The sequence below is a fragment of the Lethenteron reissneri genome, chromosome 9, assembly GCF_015708825.2.
Source record: "Lethenteron reissneri isolate LAM-NWPU_2019-01 chromosome 9, ASM1570882v1, whole genome shotgun sequence".
Lineage (NCBI taxonomy): Eukaryota > Metazoa > Chordata > Hyperoartia > Petromyzontiformes > Petromyzontidae > Lethenteron > Lethenteron reissneri.
Genome location: NC_083787.1, coordinates 7,500,347 through 7,522,318, shown reverse-complemented (window position 1 = coordinate 7,522,318; position 21,972 = coordinate 7,500,347). Strand labels below are relative to the sequence as shown.

General features: G+C 43.7%; 1 protein-coding gene across 1 annotated transcript; it reads left to right on the top strand.

Moving 5' to 3' along the window:
* Positions 1 to 273: 273 nt before the first annotated feature.
* On the top strand, positions 274 to 20,466 carry LOC133340329 (iroquois-class homeodomain protein IRX-6-like). Its single transcript, XM_061548473.1, has 6 exons — positions 274 to 732; positions 14,381 to 14,599; positions 15,199 to 15,293; positions 16,627 to 16,786; positions 17,512 to 17,632; positions 18,234 to 20,466. The coding sequence occupies exons 1-6, from the start codon at positions 688 to 690 to the stop codon at positions 18,929 to 18,931; spliced, it is 1,338 nt and encodes a 445-aa protein (XP_061404457.1). The 5' UTR covers positions 274 to 687; the 3' UTR covers positions 18,932 to 20,466.
* Positions 20,467 to 21,972: the final 1,506 nt, after the last annotated feature.

Below are 21,972 nucleotides of genomic sequence, written 5' to 3'. Positions count from 1 at the left end.
TACATACAAGCAAATACGCATGCACACACGTGCCAGTCCCTTCCCGTACCGTACACTTTCAAAAGGACACTCGTAAACACGCGGGCATACGCTAACACGTGCAAAGCGTGCGATCCGTCGCGTACATTATATAGGCAGCTTTTTGGGATTGGATTGCAACCCCTAAATACTAACCCTCCGCTCCCCGCCAGACCTCCCTCCCCCGCCAACCCAGCGTACCCTATTTCCCAGCAGCAAGCTTAATCAAAATGCACATGCCCTGCAGCGGATGGGGATGTCTGTACTCGCAAGGCTCCGTCTTTTATCATTCGGAAGCGTTTGTTTATTTTGTGTGCGTTGTGTGTGTGTGTGCGTGTCTGTCTACATGGGGAGCTTACGTTCTAACCCCCCTCCCCGACCCCTCTCCGGCGTTACACAGTAATTAGAATTGTTAATGCGCTGCTGCAATAGCGAAACATGCGGATTGAAAATTATTGCGACGCACGCAGTCCTGCGATTTGTCGCGGAGGAGCCAAGGTGGCCTGGTCACGAGGCGTCTTGAACCAAGATGAATTTGTGAACGATTGGAATTACTTTAACGCGAGTTGTTAGGTAGGGGATCGGAATAGAACTGATAGCGTTGGTGTTCAAGATCTTTACAAGTTATGTGTTTTGTTGTTGGCGTCCTTGTAAACGACACGATTTAAGATGTCGTTCGCGCAATTCGGATATCAATACACACCTGCAACACAGGTAAGACTGAACGGGTGTGTGTCTGTGTGTGTGTTTGTCGTACGGTGGTGTAGCGGTTAACGTGCTGCGTTACAAACCTGGCGACCCGAGTTTGATTCTCGCTCCAGTGACGATTATCGGAACCAGTCCCGGGCCTCCCCTAGGTCGACTCAGCCTCAAATGAGTACCTGGTTCGGTGTGTAGTAAACATCGCTCACTGGGGGGAGACAAAGGCGGACGGGCGTGGTGCTGGCCGCTCACCCCCCTCGTGTGCCGTTTGCCAGCCTTCAGAGATGCTCGCTTACAGCACTTGCCCCCGACAGTCTGCTACAGACTATACGGGGGATCTTTGTCTTTGTGTGTGTACGGGGAGCGGTGGCGCAGCGGTGAGCGAGCGAGCGCGCGCGCAGTGGCGCTCGGAACGCGTGGTCGAGCTGGGCCATAACGGAGCGATCTTGTGCGGTGTTTAAACATCAGCAACGTGGCATGACAAGAACGGCCCGGTGTAGGGGTGGCAACACCACTTTCCTATGGCGCCCTGGCCGGCTTAAATAGGTGCTCGCTGATAGCGATTGTCCCAACTGTCTGTTGAATGCTGCGTGGAAGATAGATTAATCGGTGTGTGTGTGCGCGCTCGCAACGCTCACAACGCGGAGTACCACGCATTGCCCTACTAACCCGGCAAGGCTTATTTTGAATTGCTGACTGTGCGCAACAGCGGATGGCACGTGTGTTTCTGACTGAACCTGACCTCCTCTAGGTTGACTTGGCCGTAAATTTGTAGCGGAGTGTGATTAATAATAATTATCGGCGCTGCGGAGTAAAATGCGGATGGGAGTGGTTATGGCTACACTTGTACCCTCTCCTGTATAAACGTCCGGCGATCGTTGTCTTTTGTGTTAAGCTATACTGTAACCTATTTTATGCGGATGATGACATGCCGTGTATTTTAAAAGCAAACATTGGGTTTGCGCCTTTTAATCCAACGGCTGTGCTTGCGACAAATGTTGTCCAAATTTTACAGACACTGGGGACACATTCGGGGGTGCGTGTTGACTTTCAAGAGTAAAAAAATGCTGAGAAAATGGCAACTAAATAACTACTGTCTAATTATTAGTATTAACATCGTTATCAATATGTCATTAAACTCAACACGGCCGTTGCATACAAACACGCGGAGGCCGATGCCCGTCGCGTGTTTTGAATGCAGACAAATGGATATGTGGGATCGAATCGGTATATGGGAGCGGTGGCACAGTGGTTAGCACACTGCGCTGTGGACCCGCCACACGGCAGGTTCGAGTACCTTGGTCACGGCTGATATCAGTGGCGAGTTCTACCTGAACCGGTGTTTGTCGCTCACATCGCCAACCTGCATAGCGCAGCGTGCTGAAAGTATGGTCGAAAACTACCATGTCCTTAGGTTTTTTCGGTAAAGTCACGTAGGTAAAAAATTACTTGATACTGTGACTGTTCCACCTGAAGACGGAAGCTTGTGTTGTCTCCGAAACGTCGTGATTTTTATTTTATTTTTATTTTACTTTTAGTCATTTAAATGTTTTACTTACGTGACTTTACCGAAAAAACTTAAGAATATGAATCCTTGCAGTCACGAAAGCTTCAAATCTAGAAATACCATGTCTTGTTGTGGCCTTCATTGTGGATTGACAGAGGGCTGTAAAGTAAGTATTATTATATCTTAAGTATGTCTCCGTCTGCTATAAAGAAGGGACCTTGCTTGGAACGTCAACCTATCTATTTTTTTCATTTGCTGGCATGTCTAATGGCAAATGTTCAGTTATTGTACTTACACTGCTTATCTTTCATCCCCTGTATTTATATATTCACAGGCTACACAAATCATGTGTCCACATGTGTGTACAATATATTAATTAACAATCAAACATTAAATTTCGATGTAATGCTTTCGTGACTGCAGAGATTCATCTTCTTGGTTCTTTCGGTAAAGTCACGTAGAAGGGAAGTAATAAAATAATAAAAATAAACGTCGTGAGAATTATTTTATTATGTTTTATTTTTATTATTTTATTACTTCCCTGACTTTACCGAAAGAACCAAGAAGATGAACCATACATTATTGTTCCAAAACTCGAACTCTACGCTGCATGTATAATTTACAATGCAAGAGAGAATCAATGGTTATTCCACTTGTTGGTGTGTCGTTGTTAAAGTTACTTTAAGACAATATCAGCGACCTCGGTTCAATCCCTGGCTGTGGTGTACAACAGGAGTAATTGTAATCTGGTCCCCACTAGGTTGACTCAAGCTAAAATGAAAACAGTGGTGTGTACACTTGCACGGTCCGACAAATAACTTTATTGGAGGTTTATATTGCAAACAAATGTACACACATTTTTGGGGGGTCTTTAGGTAAAATCACGTAGAGAGAAAATAAAGTAAATAATAGAATACGACGTTTCGATTTCAACACAAGCAATCGTCATCAGGTAATAATGAATGAGAAAACAACCATAGTATACTTGGAAATATAATGCAATACAACACAGATAGTCGGCTAACACAACAGTCAACACCCTGCCTGGTTGATTACAGTTCTTCCAAAGATTGTTAAATTTGAGAGAGAGACAAAACACAGACACGGAGACACATAGACAGACACATAAACTGAGAGAGAGACAACACAGAGACACACAGAGAGAGACACACAACATAGACACACAGAGAGAGACTCACACAGAGACAAACAGAGAGAGACACACATATAGACACACAGAGAAACAACGCATCTGTGTCGAGGCCTTAAATAGAGAGGGGGGGGCAGAGAGAGAGAGGGGGGGGGTATAGAAATTAGCATGTCAATGAGAGAGTTGTGTGGAAATCCACCCCAGTAGCGGCCAGGGGGAGAGAAAGAGCAAATGGACCTATAGACAAACAAGCCTGGCAAATTTTAGAGAGAGAAATAGGAAGTTTGAGAAAACAAATTTAGTAAAAGTAGGAAATGTAATGCAATGCAACACGGAGAGTCGGCTAACACACAGTTAACACATAGCCTGGTTGATTACGTTCATCCAAAGATTACTAAATTAGAAGTTCAAGTGTGAGTTGTGTGGGAATCCTCCCCGTAGAGGTGGTTCAAACTTAATTTGAAGCTTTTGGGACTGCAGGAATTACTCTTTGGTTCTTTCGGTAAAGTCGTGTAGAAAGAAACTAATTTAAATCATAGAATACGACGTTTCGATTGCAACACAAGCAATCGTCTTCAGGTACGAATGAATGAGAAAACAAACCTAGTAAACTTAGAAATATAATGCAATACAACACAGAGAGTCGGCTAACACAACAGTCAACACCCTACCTGGTTGATTACGTTCAAAACGTTGTATTCTATTATTAAATTATTTTATTTCTACGTGACTTACCGAAAGAACCAAAGAGTAATTCCTGCAGGCATGAAAGCTTCAAATCACGTAGATAGATAAAAAAAAGAATAACCAAAAAACTATGATGTTCGATAGCATCAGATGACGACCGCTTGTGTTGCGATTGAAACGTCGTAGTTTTTTGTTATTTTCTTTGAAACCTATCTACGAGACTTTGCCGAAAGACACAAAGAATATTAATTCCTGCAGTCACGAAAGCTTTAAGTCAAAATTTACATGTACACAAATATAATGGACGTTTTTACTTTGCAGAACGGGGCAATTTTCACCATATCTGGTGAGGCCTTAATCCAGCGGTGGGTTGGCCAGAGCTGATGATGATGAATGTGGTAACTTGGCAGTCATTACCATCGCATTTAAACCGATAATTAGTACAGTATTAGTACATGTATGTGATATAATTAATGTGTTTCAAACCATTTTCTCTTTCCATGTTATCTGCACATCACCTACACATCACAACATTTATAACAAGGTAAATATTGCACACAGTATAGGAATAATTGATTATTATTTATCCCAAGTTGCGTTTGTAAACAAACAATATTGTCTGCTTGAGCTCATCCCGTTGAGTTAGTAAATCAATGGAAGTCTACTTCACGTTGCACGGCATCTATGAACTCTTATTTTAAAACGCTAAACTATTTATTTTTAAATCCTTTATATTAAGTTCACTTGCGTGCTTGCTTGCTTGCTTAGGACCGTGCAAATCTTTCGGTCGTTTTTTAACCCACTTCCTGTGATCCAATCGAGCTGACATTTTCCACACAGACTCGTTGTGCGTGACAATTAATGTTCGTGAAAAAAAATGTTCCCAAAATTTTACACTTTTTAGGCAAAAAAAAATTATTTAACATATATTCAAATAGAACTCATTCTTGGCTTTGGTTGAACGTCAGAGTGTAAGAGCCCAACAGCGTAACCCCTCCACAGGCCGTGGCGGAGTAGCGCAGTTGGTAGCGCCCTCGCTTCCCATGCCAAAGGTCGCGGGATCGATCCCCGCGTCCTCCACAGGCGAATATATTTTTAAATCCTTTATATTAAGTTCGCTGCCACGCATATAAAGGATTTATAGTGAAAAACTTTGTTTTTACGGGTTATACTTATTTAACAGTTAAGGCCCACTCTACTCTACACAAAGGTGTAGACAATTACACAACATCTATTCCGCACGTCACCGCTTCAACCCTAATTATATGCAACCTATCAACGACTTAATTACTTTAAGGAAGAACACTGCTGCATTGTTCAGCCATTTCCATAACCAGTTCGTCGAATACATTCGCCATGAAGGAGTGTCATTGCCTGAATCGTCACCGATGATGCATGTGCAGCATTCATTTTGGGACAGTGCTTTGAACGGAGGTGTTGCGTTTTTTGTCACCAAAATGCTGGCAGTGATTTTGCGCATCACACCTTTCGAACCCAATGTTTAAGTTAACAGTTTTGATTAATCACGGTTTCCTGGCCAAAACGCCCCAAAACGCCGGGTGGCCAACAGCAATCGACACGACTAAATTATAATTGATCATGTTTTAACAGGTTATTTTTTTTATTTTATTGAGCAATGCTGTAATAAAAAAAAGTATACCATGGGAGGGCATTCCAAAGTGGAGCGGTGCACGGTTGGCTACGTACGGTGCGAAATAAGTTCAACATACATACATGCATACACGGGAAGAAGCAGAAATATAAGTGTTATGACCTGGAGTGTTGTGGTGGTTGAGTGAGTGAGTGGGTGGGTAGGTGGATGAGTGAGTGGGTAGGTGGGTGGTTGTGCGTTGTTTTGACCTGTAGTGTGGTGGTTAAACGCAGTGTGGATGAAATGTGTAGTAAGGTGTATACACACATGTAGGTTCAGTATAAAAACTGAGCTGTTCATGTACAGATAATGTTCATGCATTTGTAAATGCTTTGAATGTTTAAATCTGCAATAATGCATTGATTGCATGTAATATATGATAGTTAGAGTAAATACATTGTACACAGGCAGGCCTCAATGTACCCATAATACATTGTGTCTACGCAGTGTACACACTGGGCTTAAGTAAATACAATACTTTGGCAATCATCATGTAATTCTGGTAATAAAAGCCGTTGTATCACCATGCGCATTACTGCCAGGTTACGCGATGAAATTATAAAAGTTATTTGTACGCATTAACGTCGGATTTGCTTTACAATTCGTACGTCGCATTTAACAGCTCGAAATGAAATAAAAAAATTATTTGTTCTTTCGGTAGTCGTGTAGAAGGGAAATAATAAAATAATAAAAATATAAAACTATAAAAATTATCACGACGTTTCGACTGCAACACAATCAATCATCATCAGGTGTGAAATCCACAGCAATAAAATTTTCACAGCAAGAAAATGTTCTTGCTGTGGATTTCACACCTGATGATGATTGCTTGTGTTGCAGTCGAAACGTCGTGAGAATTTGTATTGTTTAATATTTGTATTATTTTAATCATTTCCCTTCTACGTGACTTTACCGAAAGAACCAAGAATATGAATCCCTGCAGTCACAAAAGCTTTATATTGAAATAACCAAGTTCAATAGCGATGGAGCGTTTGGCATTTGGGCATGGGTGGTGGTCAAACAGTCCAAGGAAGGAATTGGATTAAAAAACGGGGTGTCTGCCTCAAAGCTATAAAAGCCCCAGAACTCCTTTAAATGTACTCTGACTCTGAGTGTATAAGGTATAGAAGGTATTGCATAATTTCAAATGTATGTTTTAAGAAACGTTGCACTTTCGCTGAAGTGTTGTCCTGTCACTACACCAACGTACACACGAATTCACCGTATTCATTACTGTCATACGTTTTAGTTTAAATATAATAGATGTGAACACCCATGCAATTTTGAGATGCTCAATCCAAATATGTGTCAATTCTAGAAGATCTTATACAGATTTGTTTTTCTATCAAGAAGTCGCAAGTTTATTTTAAACATCAACAAGCAGCATATATATAGATTTATATTTTTGGGGCCATCAAAATCCAGGGTCTCTGACTTCAGCCCCTCAAGCGCCGGCATTAATGGGGCCCCATTCTGCATCGCTATGCACGCCAACTCTCAAGAAGACTCGTAGAGTCGATGATGCTTATTGTTATTCGAAGAAGGATACATTTTAATAAAATGTTAGCTTAACTACACATGACAGTTTAAGTCAGTGTTCATAACAAAGGTCTAAGGTAGTTTTTATTTAATTTTTTATTTTAATGTGTATTGTTTCATGACTGCTCGCGAAGTTGTTACATTAGTTAAAGTAGAATTTTTAAACAGGAAGCGCATATTTAGTTGTTTGAAGTCCATTCGCGAAAAAAACAACGACTCATTTACATGGTGTCACGTCATTGTGGCAAAGTTACATTACTGTTTTTTTTTTCATAATTGAGAGTTAAAAAAATACAGGTGCAGCCCTGCAATGGCTAACTTATGACATTGCTTGGAGAAGGGCCTCCAATAGAGGGATCTACAGAGAGACTTTGTAGATGGCATTTGGCCTCCTCTTCCATGCTCTGTAACAGTGACATGAAGATGGCTGGATTGCACAGTGGCAGCATTCGACGACTCACGGCTTGCAAGGTTACGAGTTCAAATCCTGGTCAAGCATCGACACAGCCTCTCATTTCACCGGGGTCGATAAAACGAGAGCCACTTAACAGGACGTCAACAGTGATCGTTCCACAGATGAGGCCACCTCTTGTCATGGAAATATGGAATTACCCACTACCGCTATCTCAGAGTGGCTAAACGAGATGAGCACTCTTCTTGGTTCTTTCGGTAAAGTCACGTAGAATGGAAATAATAAAATAATAAAAATAAAACATAATAAAATCATTCTCACGACGTTTCGGCCACAACGCAAGTAGCCGTCCTCAGGTGGAGAACAGGTCTGTCGAGACTCTGTCTACTCGACATACCTGTTCTCCACCTGAGGATGGCTGATTTTATTATGTTTTATTTTTAATATTTTATTATTTCCATTCTACGTGACTTTACCGAAAGAACCAAGAAGATGAATCCCTGCAGTCACGAAAGCTTTAAATCGAGAGATGAGCACTGTCTTGTGCTTAATTTAATTAGTGAGACACACTAGCTTGCTTTAGCAACAGCCTAGTAGCTCAAGCAAATATAAACATTTACATATATTTATTTCCGCCTCTTGCATAGAAATTATATATTATGTGAGTGGCCACGGACTTAAGAAAATTATTTTTTAGTTTTAAGTCCAAACATAAAGTAAGCCCTGGCCTAGAATATTTGTAATACTGTACACGAGCCCTTAAAAGACCAATGCACTTATTCCATTATACAATTAGTCCTTAAATACGGGTCTTCAGGCTATGTTTTACTATTACGCTGATGTGATTTTCTTTTCGGTGTATAGTATTCCAGTTACGTTTTTTGTTGTCGTTAATGCATCGCTCTGTGTGCACGCACTATTGCATGTATATTAGACTCGCGATCGCACAGTTCATATGTTCTGCTCGGTTCTAAATATCATGCACTTTGAGCCTCCAAGTTCTTGAGAGAAAATTTGCTGTCTCAATATACGTACACGTAAAATAGGAATGCTAATTATAATTATAAAACAAGAGTCTTGATACTGTCACTCAGAGAAAATATCGCATACATCCACTAAATAATATATTTTCCTATGCGTTCATCTTTTCATAATTTGTATTTATCTTACAGAGTATTTTATTGTACGATTACGTTGTTAATGTGTCCATGTAGCCCACTGGTTTTTTTACGTGATGCTTAATTAAAATAAGCTTTAGTTTATACAGCCGCTTGTTCAGTTTTGTGTTGCTTTGTTTATTTACATGCAGTCATGTATATGCATAGAAATTATACACAAGCTTTCACGACCAATATTATGATTCGTGATGGGTTTCTTTTGGGTTAGGTCGTGTAAAAAAAATGTGTGTTGTAAAGCCCCCCGCCACCCGACAAAAATGAGCCAAATGTATCACGGCATCAGCAGCACCGCCAGTGTTATTGTTGTAGAGCAATCTCACCGCATTTAAATGAGTACCACGTGTCGCTGGAGATTACATCCAGAATCATCAGATTGTTAATGGACTATGTCAGGTGGCAGGGGGTTTACAACACACATTTTTGTTACACGACCTACGTCCAATAGAGACCAATTATAAAACTCGCGTTGTAATTACAGGGCCCTTTGTTAATCTACTGCAGGAGGAAGGCCTCTCTACGCCTATTGGTCACGGGAGTCGTCTGACCATGCTTCACCACGCTCACCAGTGTTGTTTGGCAAATTAGGTTTTCAGTATCCACTAATATATCACTCACAGCCGATGTTAGCCATGGCCCGGAATTAAACTCTGGTCGCCAGCACAATAGCGCAGTGTGTTCCCACTCTCCCGCCCCATGTAGTCCATGTACAGGGCTATCATTCACGCTAAATCGCAATGCTACATCACAGACGCCCGTTGCTGAGGTTAGAACGCTAGCCACACAACTGTGATGTCGTGAGTTTAAATCTCACTCGAGGGTCAACATCATCCCTCTGCGATGGATAACCCCAGAAGTCGGTCCGTGGTGACAAAACATTACGGGACTGTGCTGGAAATGATGTACAAGCACGCGTCAAAATAATTGTAACATTGTAATTAATACCGCTTTGTATGAGCATATCATATACGGTATTCTCCAGATTAGGAGATGCATTCCCCCCCCCCCCCCCCCCCCCCACTGAATTTTAAAGAAAAATGTGGGGGTTTCAGTAGGTGTACGTGTCTGTGTACATGATTTTGTCTGGTGTACACTGCTAGATTTGTAGAAATGCATTGTCACTGGGCTCAAGTTTGGGGTGAGCTACTTTCCAGAGCATCTTAAAATATGGAGAATAGGGTACATCGTTTCTGCTAGGAGGCGGTGATAATTTATAATGTTTTTTTTCTGTACTTGTTCCACGGAAAGACTGGCCCCTGCCATGAGAGTGTGGTATTTCCACCGCAAACTCAGTGCCACAATCGGAGACGATCGCCAACCCAGGGAGACACGGCGACTTTGAGCCGTTATGCAAACCGTGAGAGCCATCGCTTTGTGCTTAGAACAATTAGCATCGAGACGTTATTGAAACTGATGCATGCTTTCACCAGAATCCAACCTCAGTTTTTTTTTGCTTCTTTCCAGAGCGGATGCGATGTGCTCATGTTTCTCCACCCTACAGACTAATCAGGCAGCTGAATTATGAAACAGCTGCAGCGTGCGCAGAGTGAGGTTTGGGGTGGTATTGGCAGGTACCACTCAGAGTCCCCGTAAAAGTGACTTTAAAACCACTTTAGCAACGGAAATGCACTGGAATTATACACCTATTCTGACATTTTAACACCGCAGAATGTTCTATATCACAAAGCATTCCTAAAATATCCCAAATATTGTAGTTTGAATTTTTTTTTCATTTTCAAAGGCAAAGTGATTCCCAGCTGTAATGAGCAGGGAGCTCATCGACTGTTTAAAACCACGAGTCAGTGGTAGAAATTCTAGATTTGAAGCTTTCGTGACTGCAAGGATTCATATTCTTAGGTTTTTTCGGTAAAGTCACGTAGGTAAAAAAATTAAAATTAATAAAAGTAAAAAAAAAATCACGACATTCCTATTTCTCGGGCGAATCTATCCATCGGCCAATCGCTATTGACCTCCTCACAAAGTGGTACTCGTTTTATCGACCCCCGCAGGAATGATGGTCAACGCCGACCAAGAGTTCAACTCGCGCTCTTCAGATTGTGAGCTGCTCGCTCGATGGCTGAGCTACCCAGCCGGAACGAGACGAAAGTTTCCCTGGCTGTTGGGAGGATGTGTACCCGTCTTTCTTAGTGTTGGTGAGAATAATAATACTAATAATAAGTCAAATGCCTCCATGACCAAGCAAGCATTAGCAGCCCTAAGCAGAGGTCGCAACCGGGTACCCGATACCCGTACCCTATACGATACCCGGCTACCCTTACCCGGCCGGGTACGGGTAAAGGTACCCGTTTGTGACCCTGGTGCGGCCGGGTATGGGTACGGGTAGGCCGTGAGTCACTGGTGAGTCACCGTTTGTCACTCATTTCCAAACGTCTTGTCTCTTCTCACAATTCAAGTTCCTAGAATCAACCCACCCGCGCCTGCAACATGGCTTCATCCCAGAGGTCGCAATCGGGTAGCCGTGCCCATACCCTACCCGATACCCGGCCGGGTACGGGTAGCCGGGTATCGGGTAGGGTACGGGTACGGGTACCCGATTGCGACCCTGGTGCGGCCGGGTATGGGTACGGGTAAGGAATCAAAACCCGTTTGCGACCTCTGGCCCTAAGTCAGTGGTGGAAATTACACATTGCTATGGAAGGGGCCGTACCCTCTATAAGATAACTATTTTTGACATCTTTCACAGTGGCACTTACTCTTTTATTGACTGGAGTAAGAGTGAGTCGATCTCAACTGCATTTCAACTTGCAACCTCATAAATGCCATTTTGAGTGCTCTGCCAAAGTAAAGAACATGTACAAAATAATGGAATGTTTAAATTAAAACATATATATAGAAATTACAGACTGAGAATAACAATATTTTACGACACTGTAAAGCACTCCTAAATATCAAACGTGTGATACATTTATATTTAAAGTATGCAAATTGTAGAGTATGCACAGCAAACATCTTAACAATACAGTATAACTAAAGTATATTGAAGGATGCGCTATCACTAAGCGTAAATAACTGTGTATATGTGTGTGTGGAGTGAGTTGTAGTGTAGCGGTTAGCGCTCTGTGCTACAAACCCGGCCGCCCGAGTTCGATTCCCACTCACGGCCAACATGGTGAACCGGTCCTGGGCCTCATCTAGGTCGACTCGGCCTCAAATTAGTACCTGGTGCGATGTGTAAACATCGCCACTGGCCACCCACCCCCTCGTGTGCCGTGTCAGCCTCCATAGGTGCTCGCTAACAGCGCGTGCCCCAACAGTCTGTCAAGGCTATACGGGGGATCTTTGTCTTTGTGTGTATGGAGTGAGTGGCATCCTTATAGCCGTTTACTGTGTATATGGTGTTATTTTAGCTGTTGCCAAGTTGCTAATTGCAAGTGTTTTACAGCACAGGAGGCACTTTTACTGCCTCGTCGAACAATTGTAAACACGTTTCTTGAGAACAGCGGTAATGTCACGACTGTAGTGAACGCATGCAACCCCCTGTTGTAGAAGTGTGAGCAAACAACGGTGGACAGAGTTGCTGCTAGGAAGCAATGTCAACTAAAAGCGCACTACCAAATGATTTAAGTAATCGATTATTCTCACGATGACCCCAAACAGTGAGACGGACATCGCTGTTGTTTCCAGCACCGATCTGTTACTGCCACAGCAATAAATATCATATCAGTGGCCACTATTTAACCAGTTAGCGAGGCCCATTGACATGATTACAATTGGGAGATTAATCCGAACAGCTGTTACATGCAGATAGACCGCAAGGCAAGTGGGCCAGAATCACTGTTACAGCAGGTAAAGCTTATCTTTGCCGACCACACTATTAAAACATTTGAGCCAAAACGACATTCTCTATCCACTTTACAAGCCTCTACACATCCCATTAAAATGAAAGGTGTGACTGTGGCGTGGCCACGACCCACAACAGTACGATGAACAAGTCTCATCTCTCCAGGAGCCGCACACATTCTCCTTTGATCGTTGCCTTTCCCTACCGCGTGAAGCCTAGCAATTGACGGAAGGCAATATGCATCCTTTATTGCAGGGATCTAGGCAAGGGTTTTGGAGGAGTGATATGTCGCAAATATTTTGGCAAAAACAACGGGTTTTTTTTCATGCCGAACAACATGTGCTACACTCTGGAAAACACACCGGAGATTTTGAAGCAAACTAGTTTTATGCTTTAGTTTTTTTCCAATCGTAAATTATCATACACAGGGTTAGCTTACCGTTGTATACGTAGTATCGAATAGTAGCTAATGACACACTGGGAAAAACTGGTGATGTAAACACATTTAGTTTTGTTACTTCAGTGGGAAGGGTATCTGTACAGCATGGAGTCGTGCTGGTTTATCACGACAGACATTGAAGTAGCGCTCATAGATTGGTGAGCGAAGAGAAGACTTAAAGACAAATATTGGGATGAGTCTACAGAAATCGATCTTGGAGGTCATGCATCAACCGTGTAATTGGTGTGGAATCTGGCAGAAGGAAGAAATGCCGCGGTGTGGTGTGTTTTATGTATATATGTATTCTAGATTTGAAGCTTTCGTGACTGCAAGGATTCATACTCTTAGTTCTTTCGGTAAGATGCAGCAAATCTGGCTGTGACGGTCCCACCTGATGACGGAGACTTGTGTTGCCTCCGAAACGTCGTGATTTTTATTGTTTTATTTTTTATTAATTTTAAATATCATTTTTTACCTACGTGACTTTACCGAAAAAACTAAGAGTATGTATATATGTATGTTGAACTTCTACCCACCATACATAGCCAACCGTACTAATCGGAGATGTGGGAGAAGGACAAAAAACTAAACACAAAAGCAGAAAATCGAGATTTAAAAGTGCATAGCTCCATTCGTTTCCTAATATCAGAAGGAAGAGCATTCCAGACGTCCGCAGAAGCGCATCTGAAAGTGAGCGATGCAGTCACCGTCTTTGTTCGATGGCTCGCCAGAAGCCGCTGCGAGGATGAACGGAGTTCGCGTGATGGTTCATGCTCCTTGAGATTATCGAGATATTGCGGTTCGTTTGTTACAAGCACTTTGTGTGTAATGAGTGCGACCTGTCGTCGTGGTGCGCACACACACAGTCATGGTACTGGCTGTGATGGCCTTGGTCTCGGTCGTGATCTTGACCGCAATAAAAGACAGCCATGTCTGTTTTTCGTCGTCGTGCAGCGCAGCTTTCCGATGTTTGTCCAGGTTGCACCGCGTGTCGTTTCTCACCGTGCCCATCGTTTTTCTCCACGTGCTGAGTGCCTCTCTTGGAACTATTCACCCAGTAAACATGAAAATGTATGCCCAATGTTGGGGGCCAACGTCGGTTCAATGGTTCCAACCATGCACCAACGTTGCACGTTCAACTGGACATGAATTCAGTTTTTCAAGAAGCTTTGAGCGTGTTGAGCGGAACTTCGGACATCGTTGCTGGCAACACGCGGCACAACACGAACACACATCGGAAACATGCGCTCTCTTGCAGCTGCTAAAGAGATTGACAAACTCTGCCTTTTCTCTCGTAGCTCGTGTTGCACAAGCCCACTGCTGAGGTGTGCGGGTCCCGGCGGGAGGATGGCATCTGCACGGTTGGAGGCAGGGTTGGGATTGGCCAGTGCCCCATGCAGAGCCCCTTTGACCGAGGGTTATGCGTAGGAGGACTGGGTGCGTTTTCCGCAGCCTCCCCAGCCTACGGAGCTTACCTCTCCTACCACGGACAGCCGCAGTCGATCTATACGCCGATGGTACGAAGCACCCTTCAAGCACGGCTATAACAATGTGGGTGAGAGCCTAATGGTGAGATTGAGGGCGCCACGGTGGCCAGATGTTAACTATCTCGCCTGGTATACAGGTCATTGGTTCAATCACGACCCTGATGCCTGTATATTTGGAGTTTGCATGTTCACCCCGTGGTCGCGTTGATTTTTCTCCGGGTCCTCTGGTTTTTCCCTCCACATTTAGAAACATGTGTTGAGAATATTTGACAGCTATGAGGCCTTCCTGTACACATAAATTGTGGAATTCCCTTCCTCAGTCCATGAGGGCATCTTAGTCTGTTCCACTTTTTAAATCACGTCTAAAAACGAATCGGTATTTACAGGCTTTCCCCATAACTTAAGCTTACGTGAAATAGCTTTGAGGCCTTGTGCGAATTGCGATATAGAAAACCGAGTTTATTAATATAGATGGCACAATCAATGATTAATATTATTACTTTAGTCTGGTCGAGTAACATTGTTGTAAGCGCATACACTTGTACAATCTCTTTAAGACGGAATTGGCCAGTTGACTAGTTCATATTCCAGTCTGCAGTAGACTCGGCCTTTTTGTTGTGGACATGCAGGCTGGATACGAGCTTGCGGATGGGACCAGGTCGGCTCTGGCCCATGGCTCTTACTGCACCTACGATCCCACACTCTCCCACTACCAATGCGACAGGTACTGACAGGACGGCCACATTTCAGCTCAATCGGGTTGGTGGTCTCGACAAGGCCAAGAGCATTGTACGTGCAATGTGTTGGGCACATGACGTGTGTGTAAGGCATGATGGGAGTCGTGACTTCCTGTTGTTTGTAAGCATGTTTTTCCATGTTGAAGGTAGGTAATCAGCCTACTTACAATTCACCAATCCTTGAAATGGGTGTCCAAAGTTAAATGTAGTATAAGCTAATACTGCTACCAGAGACGCAAAAGTCCAACACATTTGTTTAAAGAAACTACCAAGGCTATGTGTATTGGCATGTTTGTGACATGCACATAAAGCTTTGCTAATGATAAAATACATAATTGAAAATCACAGTCATGTGACTCTCAAGATGCTACTTCAGTGCCCTCTAGTGATACCACTAGAGTATGACTTCTAAAACCTTTGTTGAAAATTCCACATTCCCATGGCAGGGATCAGAAAGTATATTCGATCATTACTGCTGACTTCTCTGTAAAGAGGATACTAATTTGCGTCATCCAAGATGATGTATTTGGTATAAACTTAGCATCCCTCTTTATGAGACCTTGACCTCCATTTACAGCTTTGGCTGACCATTATCTAAAGTTGCCAAATGTCCAGTGATTTCAAAAATGCTGTCTGAGGGCCTCGCCGTTGAAGCTTTTCTGAATATTGGGACTTTGTCTCTAGTTTTAAATTCTTCTGGTCTCATGCTCAACTCACGTTTCTGTCAAAGGGTCGGGGCTATCTGAGTAGTCTGAGGGGCTAGATGAGCAGTGGGCGGGGCTAGCCTGAGCAGCAGGAGGAGGGGCTACCTGAGCAGTGGGTGGGGCTAACATGATATAGAACCCCAAGACCCTTAAACTCTGTAGGCAGGGCTAGTAACGGAGCAAGCTTGGCTATGTAAAAATTAACCCGTAAAAACAAAGTTTTTCACTATAAATCCTTTATATGCGTGGCGGGTAGAGTCATCTCGTCCTCTGGCTTGAGATGGCTGCCACCTATGGGTCAGATGATTGCCCGCCACCATTAACCAATTGGTAATTAAATATAAAAAATAATTTCCTAAAAAGTGTAAAGTTATGGGAAAAAAATTTCACGACAATAAATTGTCACGCACAACGAGTCTGTGTGCAAAATGTCAGCTCGATTGGATCACGGGAAGTGGGTTAAAAAACGACAGAAAGATTTGCACGGTCGTAAGCGCGCAAGCAAGCAAGCAAGTGAACAGCATTGAGAAGGGGGGAAGGTGGGGCCAGCGGCTCACAGTTGTGTCGTCGGTGAGCCTGTTGGAAAGAAAAAAAAGGGTTGTCGATCCACCCTTAGGTACGGCGCTGCAGAAGCGAATGCCGCACGGCGCAAGAACGCCACTCGCGACGCCACGGCCACGCTCAAGGCCTGGCTCAACGAGCATCGCAAGAACCCGTACCCCACCAAGGGGGAGAAGATCATGCTGGCCATCATCACGCGCATGACGCTCACCCAGGTGGGCGGTTTCATTCACATCTGTGAGTGATGTGATGGCCCATCACAGCGGGATAATTGATGCAGGTTTGGCAACAGATTTATTTAACAGCAAGCAAAGGTGTGTACTGATTTCCAGAAAAGCTCAGCCTTGTTCAGTTCTTTTGAGGTGGTGGCCTGGATAAGGCAGAGAGCATTTGTACGCGCAATGCACATATTTGTGTGTTGTTAAATATAGACGGGTGTGCACTCTGATCCAGGCCACCTGAGTTTTATTCCAATCTACGGCTAACATGAGTGATAAGTAGGTTCAGAACATGTCTTGGGTCTGCACTAGGTTGACTTAACCTTTAGTAGTCTGCTGCGCTAATAATCCAGCCACCTGGGTTTAAGTTCCACATTAATAATAATAGTACAATTTGTAACGCGTGCAAATTTGCAGACGTAGTGGCCGCAACTCAGAGGCGCGGAGCCAAGCTCAGAGTCGCTCAAAAGCATGATTGTAGAGGTGAGTTTTTAAGTGTCTCTTGAAGGAGGCGATTGAGGTGATGCTGCGAATGTGTGGAGGGATATCGTTCCAGACTGTTGGGGCTGCCTACCGAAAAGCGGCGCGTAGACGTGACCATCCTGGATCTTGGTATCGAGATGACATTGATCTCGAACCAACACACTGCCATTGCACCTTTATCTCCGTTGCTTGGTATTGCAAGAATCTGTTCAGAGCTTCACGTGAGACCTTTCATTCAGATCTCCACTTGGTTTGCCAATGCTCGCCGACGTCTTAAGAAGGACAACAAGATGACGTGGACTCCCCTGGGCAGCCACAGCCGGGACGAGAAGGAGGCTGAATGTGACAGCAGCCATGCAGGTTCGTTCACCATGACAACTGTTTACCGGTAGCAGGAATCGATGATTGCAAAACGTGTGGCTGGTCCAGGCATTGGTTAGAGAATGCAACTCGCAATCAGAAAACTTTTTCTCAACAGTGAATTACTTCCTCTTGTTGAACATAGTATATGTAATATCGTAATATCGAGTAAACATACATATACCACCATTGCACTGACGTATCGTAGTGGCTTTCCCGTTCCTTTTTTGGCCGATTTGATCTTAGTTCACATTTTAGAAAGAAACGGTTAATAAATGGACTACGTGAAGGTTGTCTTTTCTCACTATTGTGAACATCGTAAATTCAGCAGAGGCCTTGAAGACATTCATTCAACTTCTCCAGAGGCAGTGCTTTGGGTATATGACCTGTATCAGTTGCTATGTAAAGCCGTGCCAACCCATTACGAACAAATAATTGTTTCGGCTACAGAAGGATGGAAGGCTGAGTTGAGCCCCAATCTTCAGTTTAGCTCACAGCCTTCCGATCGCAAGCCAAGCATTCCAACCACATTGTGACTTGATCAGATTGTTATATGGATTGCGCATACACACACACACAATCTTCACTTCTCTATCTGCAGATCAACAAGAGGACAATGGTGATGACTCTCGACTGATGGACAAGGGGGACGAGGGCAGAGGCGGTGACCACCGAAGAATTTGCAGCCCAGCCACAATGAGCAAGCACTCATTGTCCCCTACAGGGATGCACAGCAGCAGCAACAGCAGCAGCAGCAGCGACAGCAGTGAGAGCAATCTTGCCCTGACTGTCCAACAGCATGCACCGCCAATCCCCAACAGCGACGCTGACGACGATAAGCAGCACCTCGCCGGCCACTCGAGCGGTGGACATCGCGGCGTGATCCGAGACAGCGGTCTCATCGACGGCGCCACCTGGGAAGGACGAGCCGAGCAGAAGCCTCCGGCCGCAGACAAACCCAAGATCTGGTCCCTAGCTCACACGGCGACTGCTCAGATGGGTGAGCAGAGCCGCTGGTCCCCAAGGCCTGGCTCGGTGAGTGCCCTGCCTTACTTCGTCCCACCGCCACCGCCGCAACTTGCCGTTGACTCTGGAGACAATCCCTCCACGGGCGTGCCCCCCATGGAGGGATTGCGATGCTGGGCGAGCGAGGCCTACCAGGGAGGCTTTTCGGCGGCAGGAGACCTACTGTGGGGAGGCGATGGCAGCGAGAGGGGATCGTCGTTCTGGACCGATGGCGGTGGCCTGAGGTTCAAATTGGCCGCAGAGAGGGGGACAGATGGCGCTGGGCGGTCATGAAGTGCCCAGCCTGGCTTGATGCAGTAGTGACTCGGCGCCCTCTGCAATGGTGCGAAAGGGGGCTTCAAGTGTAAAGAAGATGCCTTGAGGCTTAGAATTTTAAGAATAGATCTTCCTCATATGAACATAAGGCAGATCTGAAACTTGGTAGGACGCAATACCTTGGCTGTGGCTGATCATTGTTTTAATGCGGTGGGCTCACACGAAATAGATTTCTCTAAGACGAAGGTACTTTGCAAACCCACTGGCTATCAATAAAGATTCGTTCATGAAGCCATCCATATATACAGACAAAGACACAATTTCAACCGAGAAGTTGGGTACAAAATCATTGGAAGGACGTTATCAACCCGTTCAAGTCATAACTGGCTGTGATGTTCCCATCCTACCACCTTCCGATGTTAGTTGTTATTTTCGGCTCTCTAATTTTACATTAACAGGTTAAAATTTTTTGAGGAGGGTCCTGCTATCATCACCAATGACATTGTTTCTAGCTATGGGAAGAAACGGGAGAAACCTGAGGAAGAACATACAAGCTCCACAGAGAAAGGCGCTGGAGTCAGGAATCGAACCCAGGGAGCTTTTTGCCGCGAGTCACGAGTGTTACCACTGCACCAGCCTGCAGCCCCATTGGACCGACGGGTGGACACATGTGAAGTGGCACGGCGAATACTTGTCGCCTTGAAGTTGTTGGTCGGACCCATACCTCCATAATGGAATGGTACACTCCGCAAGCAGTTCTTTTTCTGAACAGTGTTGTATTGGATGCACTGCTTTTCAATCACTGTTTACCCTTTAAATGGCCATATTATCAGGATTATCAGATACACTTTCTCCCCCTATATTTTACAGCAAAGGTTGGGGTGCGTCTTATAATCCAGAGGATATAGGCCCTTTTCAGAAGACATGTTTTAACCTAGTTGTTCAGAATCATCGTCCAGAAGACATCTCTCTCCATATTAAAGCAACAGGTTTTATAATAATCTAAGAAGACTTTCCACAGTACCGTATTATCCTCATTATGAAACACACTTTTATTAAAAATGACCCTAAAGTTTTGGGTCCATCTTATTTCCTGGAGGGTCTTGTAATCTGGAGAATACGATATTTAGGCTGGGGAGCAATATGGTTAGAGCACTCAACTTACAATTGCAAGGTTGTGAGTTAATATGCAATTGGTAGTTCACTCAGCTCATCATCTTTATTGGGATGATAACATTGGTGCCACTTTGTAGAAGTCAACTGTGGCTGTTTTATGGAAAGACTCATCCCTGCCATGGGAATGTATAATTTCCACCACTAGTTCAGACTATCATGGGGATGAGTTTACTTGCCTCGACCCCTTAGTTAAGAGTGGAACAATCTTAATTATATTTCCTTTGCATCCTTTGTATGGTTGGTATGAAAACCTTGGAATATTCCACTACTTGCAAGGGGGGTAAGGTGATGTATCTCCAAACCCGTTCCATGAATTCACGTTTCTGAGTGCATTGATATTTTTTTCAGCTTTCCAGATATTGACAATAAAACCAAATAAAAACACAACCCTTTTGAATATTCAAAAAAGAGTATCTGTGATTTATTTAATGAGTATATTGGTACAGACGATCACACACAAACGTTGTGCAGTCTCGACTTTTCTTCACCTGGGTTCTTTTTTTATGTACGTATTTAATCGATTGCGTTTTGTTTACTTGAAACCACACAGCGCTAACGTGGTATAAAGCCAGTCAAAAGTAAATAAAACACTTTAAATAAACTGCTCGTTTCAGCAACGCATGATTATGAGCAATTTTGACTGCTGCAAGTACCCCATTGTCTCTTTTGTATTGATACTTTTTTGCTCATGGTAGGAACAAGACCACGAATAAGTGGCACAACACCCACTTTCTGTGCTACCTCTTAGAGGTTGGTAAAAGCAGGCAGGTGTCTCGTATACGCTCCTCAACCCAGAGCGTCCACGAGGGTCCATAACGCTCCTGCCACATCAGTGGGCCAGTAGTGGTGAGTATGGTTGTCATCTGTCCCGGTTTTCCCAGGATCATCCTCTTGCAGAGGCAGTTGCTGTCCTGAGAAATCTGTCAGTTGTACCGGGACATTCAAGGTCCTTTATGATTGGGTGAATACTAATAATAATAAAAAATAACTATTCACACTCAACGCATTTACATGATGAGCTATGAAGCTCTGTTTTGCTGATGTTTAGTCAGGGCGGATCAGCAAATTACATTAGCAAACAATAATACAATACAAAAAACTATTTGAGTGCAAACGAGAGAAAATATAAGCCACTTAAATAAATAACATCAGTACAAATCGCATAAGTAAATTCATTTCTGATGGGTTTTTTTCTTCAAAACTAAATGCAAGCTTGGGGCAAGGCATAAAAACAACAACCTCAGTCCCAGACCACACCAAGACAACAACACATAGTCTCTCAATAACATTGCACATTAAAATGTAACTACATATATATTGGTAAGCAACATCTGGAATTGTTAGAAATGCTTCTTCCTATGATTCGTCTTGGATTTGTTTGTGTTGCTCAGAGGTGGCAACCCCACTGTTGAGACCTTTGTCCAAATACAGGAGGCTGACTGTAAAAAAATGCAGATTTGTTATTTTAAATTTACAATTACTTAGGACAAGCCCTGAGGTTTATGTGATAATGTCAAGTAGAATTCCATCTCGGGATGAGCCACTTTGTTGAACTATCATTTGTGGTCACTTCTAAAAAAGATCTAGATAGTTCAGTGGGACTTATCTGATAACATTAAAATTGTTTTAGTTTATGCACAGTACTTGTGCTGCACTTACGCATAGTACCGATTTTATAAGTGGCCCCATACACAAGATTTGTGGCAGCTTTGTCTGGAATATCTGGTTTCATGAGCTGGGTGTATGATAAAAAAACACAAAGGGAGAACAATGCAGAGGCAGGAAGCAGAAGGGGGAGAAGGACACATTCATGTTGGAACATCTAGAGTGTGGAGACACCACACTGAGGGTGGCTAGGGCTCTATCCACTGCTGGATACCTGG